General features: G+C 44.4%; 1 protein-coding gene across 2 annotated transcripts in view; it reads left to right on the forward strand.

The window, feature by feature from the left end:
- The first annotated feature begins 10,760 nt into the window (after positions 1 to 10,760).
- Positions 10,761 to 22,464, forward strand: part of SH3BP5 (SH3 domain binding protein 5) — a 43,031-nt gene continuing 31,327 nt past the window's right edge. Inside the window, exons 1-3 of one of the 2 annotated variants that reach the window (XM_085226442.1) lie at positions 10,761 to 10,787; positions 13,239 to 13,301; positions 21,856 to 21,984. In XM_085226442.1, coding sequence (XP_085082568.1) covers positions 10,776 to 10,787; positions 13,239 to 13,301; positions 21,856 to 21,984 — 204 coding nt within the window. In that variant the 5' untranslated portion in view covers positions 10,761 to 10,775. Of the gene's footprint in view, positions 10,788 to 12,074; positions 12,259 to 13,238; positions 13,302 to 21,855; positions 21,985 to 22,464 lie in introns of those variants that run through there. The other variant, XM_085226441.1, reaches the window with a different exon arrangement.

The raw sequence follows: 22,464 nt of genomic DNA on the forward strand, positions 1-22,464 counted from the left end.
GCTTCTGGGTGTGGGGAAAATGCCCCTGAGAAGAACTCATCATCAATGAAATGGCTTTACACCACTATGAGATACCATTAACTGTTAGTGCAATGTATTTCTTGCAGATGGAGATGTAATATGTCTCAAGCACACTCTGTTGTGTTGCCTGAAGGTAGAGGTGAGAGGCCCTGGGGATAGTTTTTGGAGCTATTGGAACTCTTGTTTGATAGTGATTTTTTTTTTTTTTAATTTTTTTATTATTATTACTTTTTAAATCAGTAGCTTTGTTCCACAGCCCTTCCTCCATCTTGCAGCTAGGAGCAGCCTTGTGCCTAGCTGCATGATGCAGCCACTGAAGTCCTGCATGCTGAACTGCAAGGTGGTGGAAAATCCACCCAAGGCTGTTCAGGAAGCTGGTGGCTGCAATTGCCAAGCTGCTTTCCACCATCTATTAGCAGTCCTGGTCAATGGGAGAGGTCCCAGATGACTGGAGGCTTGCCAATATGGCTCTCAGATTGGAAGAACTTCTCTGAAAGAGTGGTTGGGCACTGGCATAGGCTGCCCAGGGAATCACTGTTCCTGGAGGTTTTCAAGAAATGTGTAGGTGTGATACTTAGGGACATGATTTAGTGGATAATATTGGTGGTAGGTGGACAGTTGGAATGGATAATCTTAGAGATCTTGTCCATCTTCAGTGATCCTGTGGTTCTAAGATGCCTTCAGCCTCATGCCTGTGGGCTCAGACAGTGTGTGAGGGCTCTGCAGCAGCTGTCCAAGGGTACACACCTGTACTTGGGGAAACACAGGAATTTGAGCTCACTTTTCCCTTCTTTAAGGTGTGTGTGTCTGTGCAAAGAGGATTGCACCATGTGATATCATGATTTTCACAGGTTGGCATGTCTTGGCTAAGCCCCTTGCTTCTGTACCACGACGCTGTCCTGCTGCTGACAAGGCTGTGGGCAGTTCCTTGCCATCCAAGAGTGACTCAAAGAGGTCACTGCACGCTCACCCTCTACAGCCCTTCTGGCTCCAGCTGGGAAGGGGCTCAGCTCCCTCCAACTCAGTCAGCTCTGCTGACATGCATGAGTGGCGGATATAATCCATTACTGTTAGTGCTCCCAGGGGGGTGATGGGCATCCAGATGCTATTACTGGAGACAGGGGATAGGAAACTGTCCTTAATCTGTATCTCTGTAACGCTGTGCTGGGGTAAAAAGGTGAAGCAGCATCTTGCCTCCTCTTGCTTCTGCTGGTACTTAGTCATGGATGTGATGAGCTGTCGTTTTCTAGTTTGTGTGATAAGTAACACCTAATCTTCCTCCCCCTGCTGCAACCTTGCCAGTGTGTTTGCTCCTTGCAGATATAGATTTGTGTTCATTTCCATAACAGATGTCACAGTGATTGCGTGGAATCTGCTGGGGACATGATGATAATTGAACTGTTTGCAGGGAAGGGGAGGTGAATGCATTGGTATTTTCTGCTTCTGCTACAGTACTACAACTTTGTGTTTCAGATCCTTGATTTCACTTCCCATTTTGCACGATGAGGAGGCAAGGCTCTCAATTGTTTTCAATGCTTCAAAGATTCTGTAGAATCAAATATACATAACAAAAGTATCTCATCTTAACAAACAACATAGATCTTTGCTGACTTCTGCTAGGAGATTCTGAATGTCTGAGCAGTGCTATGTAGTGCAAGCTGCTATTTCTAAGGTGTTTTAGGCAAGGCTGGATGAGATGTACTGACATGCAATCAAGAGAATGTTTTCTGTGTGTTAACTTAAAGTGTTCAGGAACTGATTTTACATTCAGCACCATTATGCATTGACTGTTTTTTGATATTTAGATGCAAGAGAGCATCTCTGAATAGAAATGAATCCTACTGTTATTTAAAGTAAGGTTTAATTAAAAATAGGCTCCTCTTGCTCAGAATTTTACAAAGAATGCCAGTCTCTTTTCTTTCACTTCTCAATCCAATATATATGGAAAAATGTTTCTCTGCTGAGGAACTGACTGGAGAAGGTTTGGCGCTCTTGTAATAACCCCAGGGCACCACTTCCCCCTTTGGTTAATTATATAGCTGCTGCAAAATAATACAGGTGCCAAATTCAAGAAGAATCAGAGGCAATTATTTAGCTGCACACATTGCTGCTGCTGTGCTATTGTTTGATAACTGTAAATTTGTTGCTGTGATTTGCAATTTCCAGTTTGTGTGTACATTTGCCTATACATCCTTTCAAGAGGTCCCAGCTGTCCGTCACTTTCTGTCATTACAAGTGGATGCTTCTCTGTCTCTTGGCTCCTGCCAAGCCTCCTCAGGGCTTGTGTGAACACCCCTCCTTTAATAAAGTTAACGTCAGTGGAGCTGCCATCTTTGACCATTTTGATACTTCTGGCACAAGGGAAATGCTGTTTCCTCCTTCTGTAAGATTACGCTGCATTGAAACTGCTCTGTATGTGAAGATTAGTACACTGCTGGGTATCTGTTTTTTCTCCCCTGCTCTCTTGAAGGAATTACTGCTCCAAAAGGGCAATTGTGAGGGGAGAACTGTGCTGCAGAGTGGCCGTCATTGGCTTTGTTCCTTTTGCTCTCTCTGCAGAATGCCTGCATCTGACAATCAATTGCATCTCCTGCTGTTTGGAGAGGGTGCTCTGCACTGACAACTGAACACTGATGCACTGCTGCAGTTGCTGTTATAGGGGCTCCACTCCATTCTGCTTGCTGAGCAGCAGCACAGATAGCAGACTGGATTAGAATAACTTTCATCCCCTTGCATCAGGACTGCATTTACACTCTTGACAGCAGTTCTGCCTCAGATATCTCAGAGATAAGCCTTCTGGGTCTCAAGGGTGCTCAGTACACTGAACTCTCTCCTGGGATTGTGCCCCGGGAGGGAGATCAATCTTTCTGGTTGACTTGCTCGTGAGAATAGCTGCATGTCAATTATATTCTCAGAATATTTTGTGATATGAGAATCCTTCTGCAAACAAGGACTAGATGATGCTCACACATGTGTCCAATGCAAAAACCTTCAATTACTTTCCTTCTTATCTGCATTTTTTTGGCTTCTTCCTGAAGCCAGGATGAAGCACTTCAAAAAAGACAGTCTAGAGGAAAGGCTAAGCAAGAATTAAAGAAATATTCTTAAACCTAGGTCTGGAACTGGTCTGCACTGAAACTGCACTGAAATAGTGAGACCAGAAACATATGGTACAGTTGTCTGTAATCTGATAACTTTAAGTGTCTTTTATCCTGATTATAGGACTCCTCATGTGGTGGAGATCTGACCCATGCTCTGACACAAAGCTTTGAAACCCTCATTGCTCCTGGCTCCTGTGTATCCATGCTGTGCTTTCCAGACATAATGTCAAGTTGCAGAGGCAGTAGTCTTCAGAAGTTCGCAAAGCAGCGGGCAGTTTTGCTTTCATTTTGGCAGAGCTTATGCTATGTCTTTTCTCTGCTGCCTCCCTTTCCTTGTGGGTGGCTGGGGCATCCAACAGCCTCTGGTTTAAGGCTGTCCTCCTGGGAGGCAGTGGAGAGATCTGTGTCTGATGGAGGAAAGTCAGTTTGAAGACTGGGTTGCCATGCTCATAGAGCACTGCTGAGATCATGTTATGGTGGAAGGTTAAAGTGTGAGGAAGTGAACAAGAGATGGGGGAGATATGGCTGGAAAAATCTCAACTGGGAAGAGCGAATAGAAAATTCTGCCTCTAAGAGAGGGGTTACCAAGATGTAAAGTTGAGGAGGTCAGAAGAGGGAGAAAAGAGGATGGAAGGACAAGGACAAATAAAGGAAAACATTTTGATGACAGTTGAGGTGGTGGGAACAAGGGAAAGTGGTAACCTCATGGAACTGCTTCAAGGCAGGGTCAGTGAGTGTTACGAAAATGTTCTTCACAAGAGAAGAGTGGGGACCGTCCCAAGCTGTTAGAGTTCAAAGAACATTTGGACAATGCTCTCAGACACTGGGTTTAAGTTTTGGTGGTCCTGTGTGGAGCCAGGGGTTGGACCTGTGGATTCTTGTTGGTCCCTTCCAACTTGGGATGTTCTGTAAGAGATAATGCAGATCGTCATTGCCTCTTACCCTGAAGTATAGCATTAGGTGCTAAAACAGAATCTGCTTCACTCCTACACACAATGTGCTCAATTGCTTGATTTTTATGTAACAAGAAGCACTGAAGACTGTGATTCTGTCAGGTGGTAGGTTGAGGGCAGAAACCTCACTGTTAATGATGGAGAGAAGGCAAATGTTCTTTGTACACATGAAGCAGTTTACTGTTATGAAGCTGATAGGGATTGTTGTATCCGAGTATTTTAGTGGCTTTTGGATTTCTATATGTATCTGGAAGGAAGGAGACACTTGAAGGGTGGACCCTGGAATCTTGCAGACCTGAAAATCAAATTTTCACTGACAAGTGTTTCTGTATCTAGATACTTCATAAGATAAGGCTATAATGAGCCTATGAAGAATACTAAAGAGGATGGTAGGAAAAACGTTTCTTATTTCTCCTGTCGCTGCTTATGGGTCAACCCAATTGGGTTAGGAAGCAAAGAGACTGTGCAAAGACCTCTTGATATCTTGTTAATTGGGTTTGGCTGTGGAAGGGCTGCGCTCATCCTTGGGCTGCCCAGTTGCTTTTCTCTTGGCTGCCAACCCTTCCCCACAACTCAGAAGTAGGAGTTCTCCTGTTTGGTTACCAGTCCCTGACTTTTATTTCTATAGATCACAGAATCACAGAATTGTAGGGGTTGGAAGGGACCTCTAGAGATCATCGAGACCAACCCCCCTGCCAAAGCAGGTTCCCTACACCAGGCGTCCAGGCGAGACTTGAATATCTCCAGAGAAGGAGACTCCACAACCTCCCTGGGCAGCCTGTTCCAGTGCTCCGTCACCCTCACCGTGAAGAAGTTCTTACGCACATTCGTGCGAAACTTCCTATGCTGCAGCTGATGTCCGTTTCCCCTCGTCCTGTCTCCACGTACCACTGAAAAGAGACTGGCCTCACCACTATGGCTGCCACACCTCAGATATTTATAAACCTGGATCAGGTCCCCTCTCAGTCTTCTTTTCTCAAGGCTAAACAAACCCAGATCACTTAGCCTTTCTTCATAGGGGAGATGCTCCAGGCCCTTCACCATCTTTGTGGCCCTCCGCTGGACTCTTTCCAAGAGACCCCTGTCTTTTTTGTACTGGGGAGCCCAGAACTGGACACAATACTCCAGATGAGGCCTTACCAGGGCAGAGTAGAGGGGGAGGATCACCTCCCTCGACCTGCTGGCCACGCTCTTCTTAATGCACCCCAGAATGCCATTGGCCTTTTTGGCCACGAGGGCACACTGCTGGCTCATGGCCAACCTGTCGTCCACCAGGACGCCCAGGTCCCTCTCTTCAGAGCTCCTCTCCAGCAGCTCATCCCCCAGCCTGTATTGGTGCACGCAATTATTCCTCCCTAGGTGTAAGACCCTACACTTGCTTTTGTTGAACCTCATCCGGTTTCTTACTGCCCAGCTCTCCAGCCTGTCCAGGTCTCGCTGAATGGCCGCACAGCCTTCAGGCGTGTCAGCCAATCCTCCCAACTTCATATCATCAGCAAACTTGCTGAGGGTGATAACCCTGTTTTTTCCCTTCTCTTTTTGCTTATCAGTTGGCTGTGACAATAACAAGGTACCAAATCTCTCTCTCTTTCTGTAGCTATCTGGGCTACTTGGCTCTCTGTTTGAAAGTTTATTTTCAATATTTCTGTGGTTATCTGGGCTGACTTGTACTTGAAATATCTCTGCTGCTTCCTTATTTTTTAAACAATTAGCACCACAGAGATGTGGAATTTGTAAAGGAAAAACAAAGAAAAAGCTTCTCTGGATAGCTGATATTTGAATGACTGCTTACTGCTGAGCTGGAAGACTACTCTGTGCTGAGTGCATGGAGCAGCCATCCCATGTAAGGGCTGGGTTGACAAAACTGTCAGCAACCGTTTGTGCGTCTCACTGTCATACACTAGCCATGTGAATATGCAGAACCTGACCTGCTGATCTTTCCTACTTAGCATTTTATGTTTGCCCTTGCATTTTCATATTGCCACTTTGCAGGGATTTCTGTATTAATCTATTGGTGTTACATTCAGTATTGTGAGCAGTGTGAGCTGGTGGCAATTCCAGTGAAGGAATATTATCCTTTAAATCTACCAGTGATGTGCCTACTAATATAGTTCAGTAGGCACAAATGCGTAATCAGTCTCAACACTGAGCAAAGGTCTGGAAAAATGAAATACGTTCTTGAATGTGGCTAATGTTGTTTGGGCAATATAGGTCATTCTTTAAATCAGTGGTTTGCATGTATGTCTAAGAACAAAGAATAAAAGATGAGATGGGTGCTTTTGTACCATATAGCAATATTGTATCTGCCTCACTGAAGAAGCATTATCAGGTTATTGGGCTGGAGGAGAATGGCTCTTGCATCTCATCTTGGCTCTCACAAGACACCTCCTCTCCTTTTCTTCTCTGGAGACACAGTGTTGTTGTGATGGTGGTTTCCAGTGGGAAATTCCCCACCACCCACCTTGCCATGGACAGACTGGGTGAGAAGAAAGTCCTGTGGTGGAGGTGATTCTCTATGAAACAGCAGCAAGCATCTATCAAGCTATTAGTCATGTAATGTATATTTAGTAACGCTTATGCAAATTTTATATAAATATATATTTACTCACACTCTGTATGAAGCATCACCCAGATCAGGTTTCATGATAATTAGAAAAGTAGCTAATGGGATACAAAGGTATATCCAGTATAAATTGGCTAAGAAGATAATTGTGCTAACATATATTTAGCTTTTTTTTTTTTTTTTTAAAGTTTCTAGGCTAAGCATGGCTAGAAAGTAGACTCTTTAAATAAGCCTCACTTCTTTGTAGCCTTGAATGACTAGAGGGTATTTTTATTCATCCTTAAGCGATGCTTGTTAAAAAGAAGTGAACTAAATGGTGTTTTGGGATGTAGCATTTTCTTTAAATACATTCCTTGTAGGTGGAATAGCACTTTTTTTGTGTGTGCCATAGATGCTCAAGCCCCATTAATGTATCTTTGTGTTCGCTGTTTGTGTGCAAGTTCATAAGGTGATACCATCATAACATGCTGCTGTAAAAAAAAAAAGAATGCTTGATTTTTAGTGCTTCCTAAAATGCAGAGTGAGATCATGCTGCAAACATTGGAAATATAGAACTGTGATAATTTGATTGAGAAAAAGCCAGACCACTTCTGAAGTGTTTAAATTCTTTGGATACACAGAGTATTAAAACCTTTAGTAAATGCAGCCTGTATCTTCAAGTATAAAGCATGGGCTTAGCCTCTTATCAGTAAGATTTATGTCTTGGAGGACCAGATCTTTAAATGTACTGGGATTGTGGGCGAGATCCTACTTAGTGCTTAAAAAATGTTTCTAATGTGTGCAATATACTTCTGAGAAGTAGCAAAGCATATGGGGCTTGAAAGCTGGTAGAGCAGTGTCTTCGCTGCAGTTTAGAAGAGAGAGATGGTGACTTTGTTTTACATGAGAACTCTCTGAGCTAAACTAATACATGGTGTAATGTTGTCAAAGTTAGTGTGTAAAATTAGTAAAGCAGTCTTCAGGATTAGTTCAGTTGTAGCAGTTACTTAGAGGATTTTATGCCCATAAGTGTATTTTGAGAGCCAAGTTTGATGTACTTTGTTAGAATTGGACTGTTTATACTTCTGTGTTTATTTGATCGTAGTTTACTTAAACTGCAATGATGCTTCAATATTTGAGACCAGTGGGAAATTAGCCTCTGGCATAATAATCAACAGAAGCTGAAGAATTATCAGAGCAGAACCATTTTTCCAATCCCCTTGAGAAAGGAGAGGCAATATTCTGTAAGCAAGGCAGTGTCTCAGTCAATTTTCTACATAGGGTTTTCCAGGAACCACAAATGTGTCTTCAGTAATCAAATATGTGCCAATTAGTCCTGAACTCTGCTCAATATGTTATCTGTGTTGAAAAAGGAGATAGTAAAACTTGTTTCTGAGGAAGGAAATGCAGCTTTGATTTGTGTTTTAAGCTCTTCACTCTAGTGCTTGGGCAGAAGCAAGCTTTGAGGACAGTATAAACATGAATTTGAATGTAAGATAGGCTAGAAAAACACTACACATCAAAACAACAAAACAGCCCAACCCAACCCTTCCTTGAAATCTGTTTGAAACATACCATCATCAGATGTATGTAGAATTGCACTATCCCTTCACTTGGATATTTATTTCCCTGCTAAATTAACTACAGTCATTAGTATGTTTCCCCAAGTGGTACCTCACTGACACATACTTCTTCCCAGCTGATTTTATTTAAAATGCAACTTCTGTTTCCCCAATGTCTAATCAGACGATGTAATACCTAGTCTACGAAACATCCTTCAGAACAAGGGAGAAAATTCTCTATACTCCTCCCTTGCTGAAGTTTCCTGCTCTTCCCTGCCAACTGCTGCCTTTACGCTGAGGATTTCTGTGGGACCAAAAAACGGGGTTATCTAGCAGCTTCCCCTGAAAGTCAGACTGCTGTTTGGCCAGAGCGTGGCTCTTGCCAAAAGGTTTCTGTGCTGCACATCTGGCATTAATATTAAAGATTGTACCCCAAACAGCAGCTGTTGCATTGCCCAACACAGAAGCATTGCCTGGTGTGATTAAAGCAGTCGTTAAAGTGAGTTGGACCGTGACTCTCCCTGTACTGGTGCTTTTCAGATGAGCTGTACCACCTCCAGAGTAACTTGTGTTGAGCCACAGCTTGGTCTCATCATTCGGTGCTGACTCCCGCTGTGGCTGCTCTGGAATCCATCAGTGAAAGAGAGTCCTGTTCCTTCCTGCCTGAACCTTGCTTGATAGTCAAACACTGAGTGCTTCAGACTAGGGCTTGAAATATTGATGAGAAAGTGCGCAGGCTGCCTTGGTCAAACCCCATGCAGGCTTTACTCAGCTGCCTTTGTGCATGTGGGCCGGTGAGGGAAGTGAAAAGGTCAGCATGACTGGCTGTCTTTTTTGGGGGAAAGTTTCTTACTTTTGACACATCATGTAGAAGATTTGCTGGGATGAGATGACTCATGACTTTATGAAAGCAATACTCAAATGCCATTATCTGCAGTTGATGTCTTGTGCTGTATTGGCTTAAGTGGAGCATGGGCCCTGCCTATATGCTGTGCAGGAGAGCTGCTTGCACGCTCCTGAGGCTCTATGCCCATTGCATGAGACAGTGGTTTCAGTCAAAGCTAATTCATGGAGAACGGAGAAAACCAACAATGTAAATAATATTCTTGAGTCTTTTATTGTTATTCATGCATTCTGAATGGTCTCCCTTTCTCTTCATGTTCCTCCCTCAAGGCCATTTTTCTGTTTATGCCTTAGTGATGTCAAACCTGTGATCTGTGCATTCTTCAGCAATTTTTTTAAAATCTCCTTGATGCATTGGTGCATTGGCTTGATACAAACTAATCTCAGCAGCCTTGGGGCTGTGTGTGAGCTTTTGGAGCCACAGGGAAAGGGTCTCTGCATTTGTACCATCTCTTGCATAAAGCCAAGCTGTGCGGGCAGCTCTCCCAGTACACTGACTCCAAGCACAAAAGAGGGGAGAAACAGCTTGCTCTGACACGATGGTAGCAGATTAATGAATTTGGCTTGATTTTATTTGAGTTCTGATAATTTCTGGGGCTGTCACAGTGGCAGTGGAAGAATGGGGTCCTTGCTCAGACATGATAAATCCCTTAGGAAGAGCACAGTTCATGTAGGAACATTTTGGTACCCCAAGTAGCAAGCAGTGCTTTTTGTATGATGGCTCAGACCACCCGGGTCTTGGAGAAATGGGACAAAGCTACCCTAGTTCTTCTACATGGCTGTGTTCTCTACAGTAGGATTGCCAGCATTAACCCTTCCATAAGCTTCTTTGTGGTTTCTAGGATGACTAGAGCTTTGGATGTCGAGCCACGTGAACCACACGAGTGACCCTGGGACTCTGGAGCTCTGCATTCTTTGCAGAATTCCCTCAATGGCAATCAGTAAAAACAAGCCACTTGGGTCTGGTGATGTTTCCTTTTTCTTTATGTGGTTTCTTTTGCTGTGAGAAATGAAGATGTGAACAGCTCATCTGCGTTTTTGCAACACCTCCTCTTTTCCTTGATTATTTTGGTTTGATGGCGTTGTATGTTTATAAACTTTTCAAATGTTTGTGCCACTCTCTTCTTCCTCTCCACATTGTTTTTTTTTGTTTGTTTGTTTGTTTTTTTCCCCCCAGTTGCTTTCATAGAAGCACACAATCAAATAATTGTTTGAGCTGGAAGGGATCCTGGAGGTCATCTAGTCCAACTCTCCTGCAATGAGCAGAGATACCTACAACTCCATCAGGTGCTCAGAGCCCTGTCCAGCCCAAACTTGAATGTCATCAGGGATGGCACATCAACTACATCTCTGGGCAACCTGTGCCAGTGCCTCCCTGCCCTTATTGTGAAAAACTTCCTTACATCCAATCTAAATCTCCATTCTTTTAGTTTGAAATCATTTCCCCTTTGTCCTATCACAACAGACTGTGTTAAAGAGCCTGTCCCCTTCCTTCTTACAGGCCCCTTTAGATATGAAATGGCCGCTCTCAGGTCTCCCCAGAGCCTTCTCTTCTTCCGGCTGAACAGCCCCAGATCTCTCAGCCTGTCCTCACAAGGAGTTGTTCCATCCCCAGGATCATCTCTGTGGACCTCCTCTGGATGTGCTCCAACAGATTCATGTCTCTCTTGTATGATGCATTCTACATCTGGACATGGTGCTCCAGGTGAGGCCTCACCACCGCAGAGCAGAGGGGCAGGATCACCACCCTCACCCTGCTGTCCATGCTTCTTTTGATGCAGTTTAGTACACGGTTGGCTTTCTGGGCTGTGCGGGCACATTTGCTGCCTCATGTCCAGCTTCCTACCCACCAGTACCCCCAGGTCCTTCCTGGGAGGACTGTGCTCCATCCTTACGTCCCTCAGCTTGCATTGATAGTGGGGGTTGCCACGACCCAGGTGCAAGACTTAGATTTGTTGAACCTCATGGAGTTCACCTGGGCCCACTGCTCAAACCAGTCTGGGTAGCAGACATCTCAGGCTTTAGTTTATTTGGAAGAGCTTGAATACTTTTTTCCCCTCCTTTGTCACCTTAGGAACATGAATTTTTCTTCTCTTGTGCTTTGCTGATTTTTATTTTTCTTAAATTTTCCATCTCTCAAAGGAAGCACTGTCACCAAGAATAAGAAGTATTTATTTGTTTATTAAAATTTTTTTTTTGGTTGTCTTTGGGGGATCTTCTAAAATCACATAATCATAGACTATCCCAAGTTGGAAAGGGCCCATAAGGGTCATCTAATCCAACTCCTAGCTCTGCAGAGAACCACTCCCAAATCTGACCGTATATCTGAGAGTAAAAGAAATTGGGTTAAATTAAGAAGTGATACTTTCAAGGCAGAGGCATTCTCCACTGATCTGAAATGAGCTGTCATCCACCCAAAGGGAGGGAGGACTGTTAATCTCTGTACGGGTTTTACTTTGAGAAGGGAAGAGAAGCCTCTTGTTTAAAATGGCATTTCCCCCAGAAGGGATCCCAGCCGGGCCTGAGGAAAGCTTGAGGAGGAGCTGCTGGGGCCCAGTGCTTCTGCAAGGGGCTGCTTCGTGTGGGAAACACAAGGACGTGCCTTCAGGACGCCTGTCCTGCAGCACCCAGTCGGTACAACCGTTGCTTGCTCAGCTGCCACGCAGTAGGAATCTGGTTGTCGTTTGTTGGAAGCACACAATTTTCCTTTCCTTTTCTTTCCTGCAAGCTCACCAGCAAAGCCTGCAGAAAGAGGAGAGAAATAAAAGAAGGGGGCAAAAGGAGCGGTGCAAGGTGTGGTTGGCTTTCCCCAGCACCTGAAATCGTTCATCTCGGCTCCGCGCAGTGAACGTGCGTGGGCCTGCTGTGCCCGGCGGGTCAGGGAGGAACGACAAAAGAAAAAAAAAAAAATAATAAAGGGCATAAAAATAAAGGGGAAGGAAAGAATGGGGAAATATCCCTTTCACATCCTTCTCCAGGCACAAAGGGCCGGGGGGGCCGCGGGCAGGGAGGGGTTTTCCCGGAGGCGGAGCCGCACCGAGGTGGCCGCTGAGCGGCAGCCGGAGCGGAGCGGGCAGCGGCGGGTGGGATCCACCATGGAGCCGGGGGGCAGGCGCGGCCGTGCCGCCGAGGAGGCCCCGCGGCCTGAGGAGGAGGAGGTGGACCCCCGCATCCAGGTGAGGGACCCCCGGCCGCGCCCTTCCCGCGCGCGGGACGGACGGCGCTATTCGCGAGCGGCTCGGGGCCGCTCTTTGTCGGCGTGTGGCCCCCTGCCCGACTGCCGTCGGCCGTGACCTTGGCTGCGGAGCGGGGCCGGCACCCCGAAACGCGGGGATGGGAACGGGGTGTGGGAGGAGATGGCGTGTTGTTTTAATTTTTGTTTAGGAGAAGCTGTAATGGCAGCTGGCGTTTCCCCTGTGTCAGTGCCGTTCGGGAGGTTTTTTATTCTGTCGCGTTTTTATAGATTAATTTTTTTCTCCCCCGAAGCAAGCCGCGACCTGCTGCCTGCCGCGAGTATGGCGGGTATTTTTGGGTCCGGCTCCGCGGTTCGTCGCCGCTGGCCGTGAGGAGCCTGCGGAGTGGGGGGGGGGGGCTCCTCTAGTTTTACAACCAGTGCGTGTTTATTCAGACGATTTGATACCTTTGCTTTTGCTGTTAGAGATCAGAGTGTTGGCTCGAAGGCAGGCTTAATAAACATCGTCATCTGTCCCACTGACTGGTTGTGTTATAGAGAGGCTTGCCAAAATCTAGAGCAGAATGCTTTCCGTATATTTCTTCTATCTCCTGTGATCGGACCAATGTGATGCTAATATATTTGGGGGTGTCTGTGCAAAGTAGCAGAGGCTGGCTACCTTGACGAACAGGACAGAAATTATTGTACTTGACGTTTATTTTTGATTGCGAGGAATAGGCCAGAACAGGAAATGTACTGCCTTGGAATAAAGTGGTAGAGTTGCTCTGATTATTTTTCTTGTAGGATGCGGAATGGAGGACCAGTGGCAAAGTTGTTCGAAGTATCTCAGGTTTTCCTGTTTTCATTAAATATGTTAGCCATGGCTCTTGTGAGCTTTCTTTAGGGATGCTAAATGACCGTTCTCAGAAACATTTTCCCTAGATTTCTTCAAACACATTCAACATTTTCTTTCTTTCTTTTCAGGGGGAGCTGGAAAAGCTCAATCAATCTACTGATGTAATCAATCGGAGGGAGACGGAACTGGAGGTAGGGAATTTGTCCTTGTGTTTTCCTTCTGTGCGTGTTGGCTTTTGTTAGCAACAGAAAGAGGTTTTTGAGCAGTTTTCTCCTGAACGGTTATCCCAAGTGGTTATTTGGCAGCAAGGAACTGATGATAATTTTGAAAAGTGTGTGTGATGCTGACGGTGTGAAAGCCCTAAGTGGAACACTAGCCTCCCCCCCTACCAAAACCCTATTTTTAAGTTTTTGAAGTAAACTAAGACAAGTTCTGTTTTCTCAAGTTCCTCCCTTGGGTTTGGGTTCATGTGATTATCGGCAATAAAAGTTTGTTTGATTAAAAGATTTTTGGTATAAAAACGCCTACTAAGATTTTCTCGTTTGTATTTAATTTTTTAAGCTGGTCATTTTGTTTTTGCCATTATTTCCCTTACTCAGAAAGTAAGGATGGAAAGTTGAAGAACTGAAAGAAAAGACTTCCTACTCAGGGGGAAAAAAAAGGATTTTCTAGGTTGTTTGAAAAAACAGTAGTATGTTCTGGAGTGGTTGATTTGGGTTTTAGCTTTTCAGCCATTCTTCTGGAAGGCTCAGCACCGTGGATCTAATACTGACTCAGAATTAATTGGCCCACTTGTGCATCTAAGTTTTCTTTTGTCATCTGCAAAACCTGTGGAAGTGTGGGGTGAAAATATTGTTAGACGAAAGCTGGCACAATGTTCTACTTTAGATCCTAAATAGTTTTGATAACATTGCAGTATTTTGAATACTATATTCAGCTGTTCTGTTCAGCTGGACAAGATGCAGCAATCCCTGAGCTTGTTGTGTGGCAGTTTTCTTCTCTTTACTCTCTTTTTTTGTTTCTGGCACGTAGATCATGAATTTATTGGCAAATAAGTTTGGTGGAACTGAGAACTATTTGTTATGCAAAATTAAACTGTATTTCAGCTGTGAAAAGCACTCTGTGTCACTGGCTTCATTTGAATTTTAAGACCGAGCTTAAAAAAGCAGTATGCTAGTCGATCTGTTTAGGTGCAACAGTACTAATTAAATGCATTCCAACTCCCCTCAGGAGCAGTAATATATAGTAGTATATGTGTATATATATATATATATATATATATGTAGCTGTTGGTAGATGCAATTTAAATGGATTTAAAACATTTCTAGAGGAATGTTATTTCTGGTTTTATTTTTTTTTTTTTGCAAAATATAAGTCCTTGCTCTTACATTGCAGACAGAAAAGGCTCCTTGGCAGAGCTCTCTTACAGGAGAAATCCACAGTTGGGAAGGAGGAGCTGAGACTTTGAAACAGTGATCCCAGTTCTAAAATCCTTGAATGCTACTGAAGAACATGGGCTTTTGGGAGAGCCATGCTGAATTTGCCTTTGAAGTTTTGACTGGTCATAGCTGCAGCCTCTCGTGTTGCCCATTTCTTGTTTGTGTTGTTGCTGCTATTGCAAGATGGTTCATTAGATTATGTGCTTTTTTTTTCCTTCCAACAATGGAGTTATATTTATCCTGTTCTTCCGTTATTGAAAATACAGAGCGACTAATGTAGTCGTTGACTTTATAATAGTTGACGTTAATGGGAACACAGTATCATTAGGCTATTTACATTAGAGGAAGCTGATACAGAACATCTCATGGTATTGCTTTGTGGTCCCTTCGTTCCCACTGTTGAATATTTCTTGGATGATCTGAAAAAGCAAATGGAGGGTTTGAAGGGAAGGTACATTTCTTTGAAGGAAGTTCAGGGAAAAAAACCCTCATGTTTTCGTGACTTTAAGTGCTCTCTAATAAGCAGGAAAAGTAACCTTGTGGCATCTAAATTCTGAGTCTGCTTTGGACTTCCTGCAGCTTTGCACAGCCTCTCCAGCTGGATTGCTGTGCGTGCCGGCTCTTTCCAGATCCCAGTAACAGGAAAAATGCTGTAGGCGTGATGTGTTTGTAAATCCCATGCTTTCGTTCTCACTGTGCCTCAGGTCTGCATCTGCAAAATGGTCATGTTTACCCAATAGAAATGTTCTGGGGCTAACATCAGTAAATGCTTCTAAGATTGTGACATTGCACTCTCCCAGTGCAGCGACAGGCATGTCAGCGTTTTAATGATATCAAAGATATTGAAGTTGGCTGCTCACAGAGGTGACAAAATGAAAGATCTTGTTTAAAGTTGATCAGCCTACCTTCTTAAAACAAATAAAAATTAAAAAGAAAAACCAAAACCTGCACCCAAACCACCCCATGAGAGGTGTGATTTTATATGCGTGGCATGACTCATGGAGAAATGTTGAAGTTGGCTAAATCTATTCTTTTAGGTATGAGCACTCATTTTTGCTCTTTTGGCCTATCCCAGTAAAACCTGAAGGAATATCCTGACCTTAGTGTGCTCACAGCCTGTCCAGGACCTGCAGAGCTGATAAAGGGCACTGAGTGGCTGGTGGTTGTGTTCCCTTAATGTATTGCCTGTTAATGAGTCTTTGATTGGCTTCATTTGAAACCCGTCAAGCCACTCTTACTAAGTGCAGCACTGAGCGTTACTGACACAACAAAGGGATGATAAAGGCCCTCCAGAGGATTGAACACTTGTCTTTCCCTGTGTCCCTGCTTGTGTTGGAAGCCTCTCTGAAGAGGTGTCAGAAACATCTTGCAGTGGAGATAGAAGCAGGTTTTGACCAAATGCAAGTTAGAGTAGTACCTTGCTATTTCAGAATTTTTCCTGTTTACTGGAAATACATCTGCATGGGAACTCCCATCAGGAGCTGGAAATGCACTTACCAAATGTGCACGATGTGCCCATCCATCTAATCCCTACATACTGTTGACCAGCTCCTAGAAGTGCAATTCAGCCGCAGCAGATCCATCGAGGCAACCTCTGGCAGCATTGCAAGGGGGAAAAGTGCAGCACATACCATTAAAATTACCAGTGGAATCCCAGCAATCCCAATGTGGTTTTCGTTAAAGCTTTTGTGTTGTTGGAGCTTCAAGCCTGCTAGTGTTTGTTAAGGGACAATGATTGCACACAAAAAGTAGAGCTAAGCAGTGCTGCTTTCAGCCATGCTTGTTTAAGTGGGACTTGTTTAGGTTCCTTCTTGTATGTCGTCTAGATCCTCTAGTCCCAATCTGCAAGGCTTCGTGCTGCTTTTAGTCCTGCATTTGTCCTAAAGGTTACTCTGGGTTGGTGTTGAACAGAGTTACAGGAAAGGGCTGTGTCTGCCGTGGTGCTCTCGCTTGTGAGCCCGGTCAGCATGGGAACCCCTTGCAGAAGGGGAAGGGCTGTCCCTTCCACCTTCCCCTTAATATACTTGGTTTATGGGGCTGAAGCTTCATATTTTGACCGTGTCCCATGAAAGAATTTTATTGCTTTTTTGTTTTTTTTTTTTTAAAGATCCACCCCCAGGTTTTAGAAAAATGGCCTGTCAGCATCAGGAATCTCATTCTGTGCATGCCTGAGTGGGCTGGGGAAATTTATCAGGGCCATCAGCCACCCTGTGCAGTGTTTTCCAGCATCCCGGCAAAGAGTGTTCAGCAGAAGGAGGAGCAGCTCAGCAGCCCTTCTTCCTGCTGTCTTTGGGAGCAGGATGTACATGTGTGATGGATTTGTCCAGCATTAAGAGCTCTTTCCCTGTCTGTATTATCTGCTTGTTTCCGTAGGAAATGGTTTCTACATGGGGATTGGTGTTACAGTAGTTATTTTGCCTTCTGCTTTTGTCTGTGGATGAGTAAGGAAGGGCTTCTTCCTTTACTCCTAGTGGTAGGAGTAAATGCCTGCCTGCCTGCCTGCATTTGCTGTGTGTGTAGTGGGACAGCATACCTGCTCCCACCCCTGCACATTGCTGGTCCTGACCCCACTGTAACTGTAACAGAGGAAAGCAGGGAGGAATGCTGCCTCCCTCCTGGAAGCAGGAAGCTTGTCTCTGGAGAATCTTCATTGCCCATGCACCTCCAGGCTGGTTTAATGGGTTGTCAGAGGTTCTGCACACCAAATTGTCAGGATGGGCATAGGGCAGCCTTTGTAAATCAAATAAAGATGTGCTTGGTACTGAGATGCTTCACACACAGTCGATGTGCTAGGTTCATTTTAAGAAGAAAATTGTTTGAGAAGACATGCTTCTTTTGATGGGCTGAAAAAGTGATTTGTCTGTCATCTGGCTTCTAATCGTCAGTGATGCTCATCAGAAAGGAAAAATGAGCGTGCTGTATTCTCCAGCAGGTGCAGGTTAAGTGCAAAACTTCATGTCTTTCCACATTTTGCAACAAAAGCATTTATGGGTGTAGGGATTTGGCATGCCCCCTAAAGCCTGGCTTGGAAAATCTATCATGTGAGAGAAAAGTGCTAAGGATTTCCAGGAGGAAAGCTGGTAGAAAGGGAGCTTCAACAGACCTAGAAGAAGATGCTGAAAAGTAATTTGCTGCTCTTAACCTGATGCACCGAGTGCTGCACCCACTGGAGTGTGCGTGGCAACCATCTGTGGAGTGAGAGTCCAGTTAGGAAGGCTGTAACTTTAATGGAAGGTTTGAGGACTGCTTTTTTTGCATTTTGCAACAGGTGTGGAGGGTAAAGTGTCTTAATCAGCTTGTGCCAGCTTTGGAAAGGTTTCTCTTTGTCTCATGGAAACAACTATGAAGGAAAAATTGTTGGAAGCATTAGTTTGCCAGTTGCTTTTAATACTGCCTATGTGCTAAGTTGGTGCCATGTTTTTTGTAAAAGTGACCACAGAAGATTCTGAGAAAAAAGAGGAGTAAAATGGGCTTTTGAAATATTGCTTGGTGTTTGAGATGCCTTTTGTCAGCTGTATTGCTTTGGTTACACTTTACATGGTTTGTATCCCATACAATGGTGAGAAAAACAAACCCATGATTCTTTGTTGTTTTTTTTTTTTCCAAGAATGCCCAGAAATGGTGGTTGATTCACCATTTCTGATTCGCAAGATTTGTACCTAAGCTGTGCTCTTGCTTCCTGTGCCAGCTAGCCTTTGTGCTGGGAAGCCATCCCTGTCAAGGAACTGAAGTACAGAAGCTGGAAGCTGAGGATTGTGCTAGAAAAGCTGCACAACATACGCTGTGCCGTCTTGGTGCTGCTAACAGCAGGGAATTGCAGGAGTTGTCGTCTTTTTCTTTCTCCAATATCTGTGGTGCTGGGCGAAGGTCTGAGCATAGCGAGTCTGGCAGTTCAGCAGTAACACTCACAGGGTGTTCATCACCCTGCGGGAGTTGATGAGCAGCATGAGGATGGGGTGGTGTCTGCCTAGCATGGCTGGAAGGTTCCACCAGTGCTTGGAACCGTGGGGAAACCGCATCACTATGCTGGTGGTAAGCTTTTACGTTTTTGAAGTGAGTGTTTATAGAATTACGGAATGGCTTAGGTTGGAAGGGACCTTAAAGCCCATGCATTGCCAATCCCCTGCTGTGGGCAGGGCTGCCACCCACACGATCAGGCTGCCCAGTGCCCCATCCAACCTGGCCTTGAGTGCCTCCAGGGATGGGGCACCACAGCTTCTCTGTCTGGGGTTCTTATGACCCTTTGCATGAAGAGTAAAACCAGCTGCTATGGCTGTATTTCTTATTTAAACTTCTCTGGGGTGCCTGCCATGGAAGTTTTCTGCTGTCCTGGGGCTGCTGACATCTACAGATGTCCTGACAGCATACTGTGTGTAGTCATGTGTTTCAGGGGAGCTGTGCCTTGCTCGTAGGAGATGGAGCCATGGTACCCAGCGGGAGCCTGCAGTTATCAAGACCATGAGAGTTGAACTGGTGGGGACTAGGTAGGCTGGCAAGGGTGAATGCACTGAGATGTGAGGGGCTCATGTGGCGGTGTGGGTGTGTAACATGGCACCCATTTGCTCTTGATAGCGTAGCTAGAGCTTCAGGACAATAAAAGCAGGGTGCCTGGTGCAGGAGTGCTTAAAGGTTTACAAGTCCTGGGTGCCTCAGGTGCCACTTAGAGGATGAGTTACAGTATAGTAATTTGTATAGTGGTGGGAGGTTCGTGGATCCAGAAGCTGCACTGTCCTTGGCATTTTTTGGTTTGGTTTTGCTCTTTTCCTCTTGGATAAGCATATATGTAATAGTTACAGAAGTGTATTTGGGGTCCCTAAGCACAGATTTGCTAGTGATAATACAAAATTGCTGTTGTCAGATTTCTTTGTTCCAAGTGCTTATCTTACCGACGTGGGAACTGAATTTTTTGATGATGTGCTGCATAGGGGCTGCTTATTTTTTTTTAACTTGATACATTTGTGTTTGTTTTTCCTTTATTCGTTTTCCACACCTGCTATCCAGATACACAGCTTGCACAAGTTGAAAACCAAACCTTCAGGTGCACTCATTTAGAAATGATTTTTTTTATTTTATTGTTTCATTTATAGGAAAATGACTTTTTGTTCAATGTACTGCAGTACTTAGTGTTTTTCTCACAATATAATCATCATGCTTGCTGTCTCATGGTTTCTTGCAAAATTCATTTGAAACAGCAAACCATGTATTGCCCAGTACTTTAATTGGAAGCACTCAACCTCTTCTCACTGAGGAATCCATTGACTCGGTTCATATTGTTCAAATGATACGCTTCATCCTTTCACTTCATCACTTCATCCTTGGATTACTGACTGGATTCAAGTTTTTACCATAATAAATCTCTGTTTTGGCTCTGCTACTCATATAAGTATTTTCTTAGAATAGATTGGAGCACCCTAAAAAAGAAAGCTTTTTTGCACTGGAAAATATACTACTGATACTGTTTAAGGTTTTAAATAACCTTGAAAAGGAACCAAATCAGCTTTTACTGAAGTATGTTTCCTTTTTTGTGAAACTAATATGCTGGTGCAGGTTTTTCCACTTCTGTGAGCGTAGTCGTAGGCTCCAAAGTATATTAATTCTTTCAATGAATAAACAGTTGTGCATTCTAGAAATCCTCAGCAGTACTGATGAAAATCTCCTGAATTAGAGTACATCTTCAAGCCAGCTGCTTCCTGATTTATCACCATGTCCCTCAAGCAGTCTCCCTAAATCCTGGTCTCTAATTAGAATTACAAGGTTTGTCAGTAGCTCATATGGCCCTTCCTCTCAGTCTCTTTAAACCCTGGGCCAGGTCTCAGCCTATATTTGCATCTCTCTGCAACAGTGCCATTGATTTACAGTCTGAGTTGGATACTGAGATTGAAATCAGGATTGCTCTGCTTAATGGTGTGGAAGCTTCGGTGGAGCAGAAAAGAAAATGTAACCTCTACAGCTAATCACATAGAGGGCAACTCTTCTCACATGGAAGAAGTTGGAATTTATGGTTCTTAAATAAACAAATAACGATCAAATGGAAAGTTAAGCCTATATCAGGAGGTACAAACCTTGTCTGAAAAAACAGGTTTTAATGTTGGATGATCTTTCTTCAATGACCTGAAAGTTTTTTGTCTCTCTTGAAGTGTTTATAAAACGGAAAGAGGAGCTGACTTGAAAATATACCACTGCCATGTGGGAAGAGTCTGATTCTCCCTCCTACAGAAAGCAAATCCTGTCTGTCCTCAGCTGCACTATGAAATGGTGCCTCTACTGATGATGCTTATTGGGGTGGGACGTGTGCTGAAGTGTAGGAGATGCCGGTCCTGTTTGAGTGCCAGCTTGCTGTGGGATTAGGCCCAGCTTGGTTAGTGAAAGGAGAGGCACATGCAGTGAGTAGGATGCTAGACTTTGTGTCGAAAATCTCTAGTAAATATCCAGCTATCAAAATTGGTGAAGCAAGACCAAGGAGCCTTCTGGCAAGAGTCCTTTGGAAAGCTGGAGGAGTCAATGGAAATGCGAAGTCATGGCTTGAACCAGTGACTGAGCACCTGGTGGGAAGGCAGGACCAGCCCAGGGGAGCTCAGGTGTATGCAATACATACATAGCTGTGTGACCAGAAGGTGTGGAGCCAGGATCCACCCCTTCCCAGACCTCATTTAAGGGTTGGCAGTAGAGGTGAGGGTATCTTACTGGAGATCCCTGCCTACTTGAGGCTTTACAAGGGTAAGCAGATTTTTCCCTGTGTTTCTGTGTCCACAGCTGCTGTATTTGAGCAAATCCTCACTTGCTGCAGCCTGGGGCTTTTCTACCCTATTATCATTGCTGTGCTTTCCATTGCGTTATAGCATTACAGAGGACAAACTTGAATTTTTGTAACTCTACGTGTGCTCCTGAACCACTGTGAACAATAAGGCAGTGGAGCAGATGAGATGTTTGCCACCTAGCTGTTTCTCAGAAGTGGTTACGTTGCCGTTTGCCTCCCCCTGAATATTCTCCTAGATCTTCCTCTCTGAGAAATCCTGTGGCAGCAAGTGGCATAGGCTATTGCAAGCTTTGTATAAAGCTGCCTCTGCAAGACAAACATTTGCTGTCCAGGATCCCAGCTGTGGTTCTTGTTGTTCCAGTACTGTGTTCTTGTTGTTACCTCTACTGAGTAATTCTTCTTACTCCAAATGTCAAAACTGTTTTGAATGTGTTGGCTTGTGTGAGGGTCTGAAGAGCGACCTGAAGGTAGGAAACCAGAAATTAAATTTTAAAGCTCTAATCTTTGTTCTTTTTTCTTCCCTTTTTCCCCCTTTGCAACATTTTGAAGGATGCACGCCAGAAGTTCCGCTCTGTGCTGGTTGAAGCAACGGTAAAATTGGATGAACTGTTAAAGAAGATTGGGAAAGCTGTAGAAGATTCTAAACCTTACTGGGAAGCTCGGAGGGTGGCCAGGCAGGTAAGAACTTTCTGCCTTATAAGCTTATGCTAGAAAGCACATAGTGACTGCATCACTTCCCTGCTATTAATAACATTGCAAGTGTACGCTCTCGGCTGACACTGGTTTTTGTCTGGGGTTGCATGTCAGCCATGTGAAGCGATGGCAAAGTGCTGCTTCTTCATAGCCACAGCTGCACATGTTCTTCAGTCCAGCAGCAGCTACAACAGACAAGAACTATGAATAGCAAAAGGACCAGAGCTGTTCTCTTCTCATTACCAATGGACTTTCAGAGCCTTCCTCTCGACAGTTGTAATTGTTTGAAAACACAGTGTATGCTTTGTGTGTCTGCTTTTTCATCTTAAAGCAAAATCATGAGCAGATAAAAGGCTGGAAATCGAGGCTGCTGATGAGAAGGCTCAAGTGGGCAAACCTGGAGAGGCCTGCAGGGTTTGGTGCTGATGAGGTTGTGCTGAATCATGCTCAGTGCAGGTCTAAAAT

The sequence above is a fragment of the Meleagris gallopavo genome, chromosome 6, assembly GCF_905368555.1.
Source record: "Meleagris gallopavo chromosome 6, MGAL_WU_HG_1.1, whole genome shotgun sequence".
Taxonomy (NCBI): Eukaryota; Metazoa; Chordata; class Aves; order Galliformes; family Phasianidae; genus Meleagris; species Meleagris gallopavo.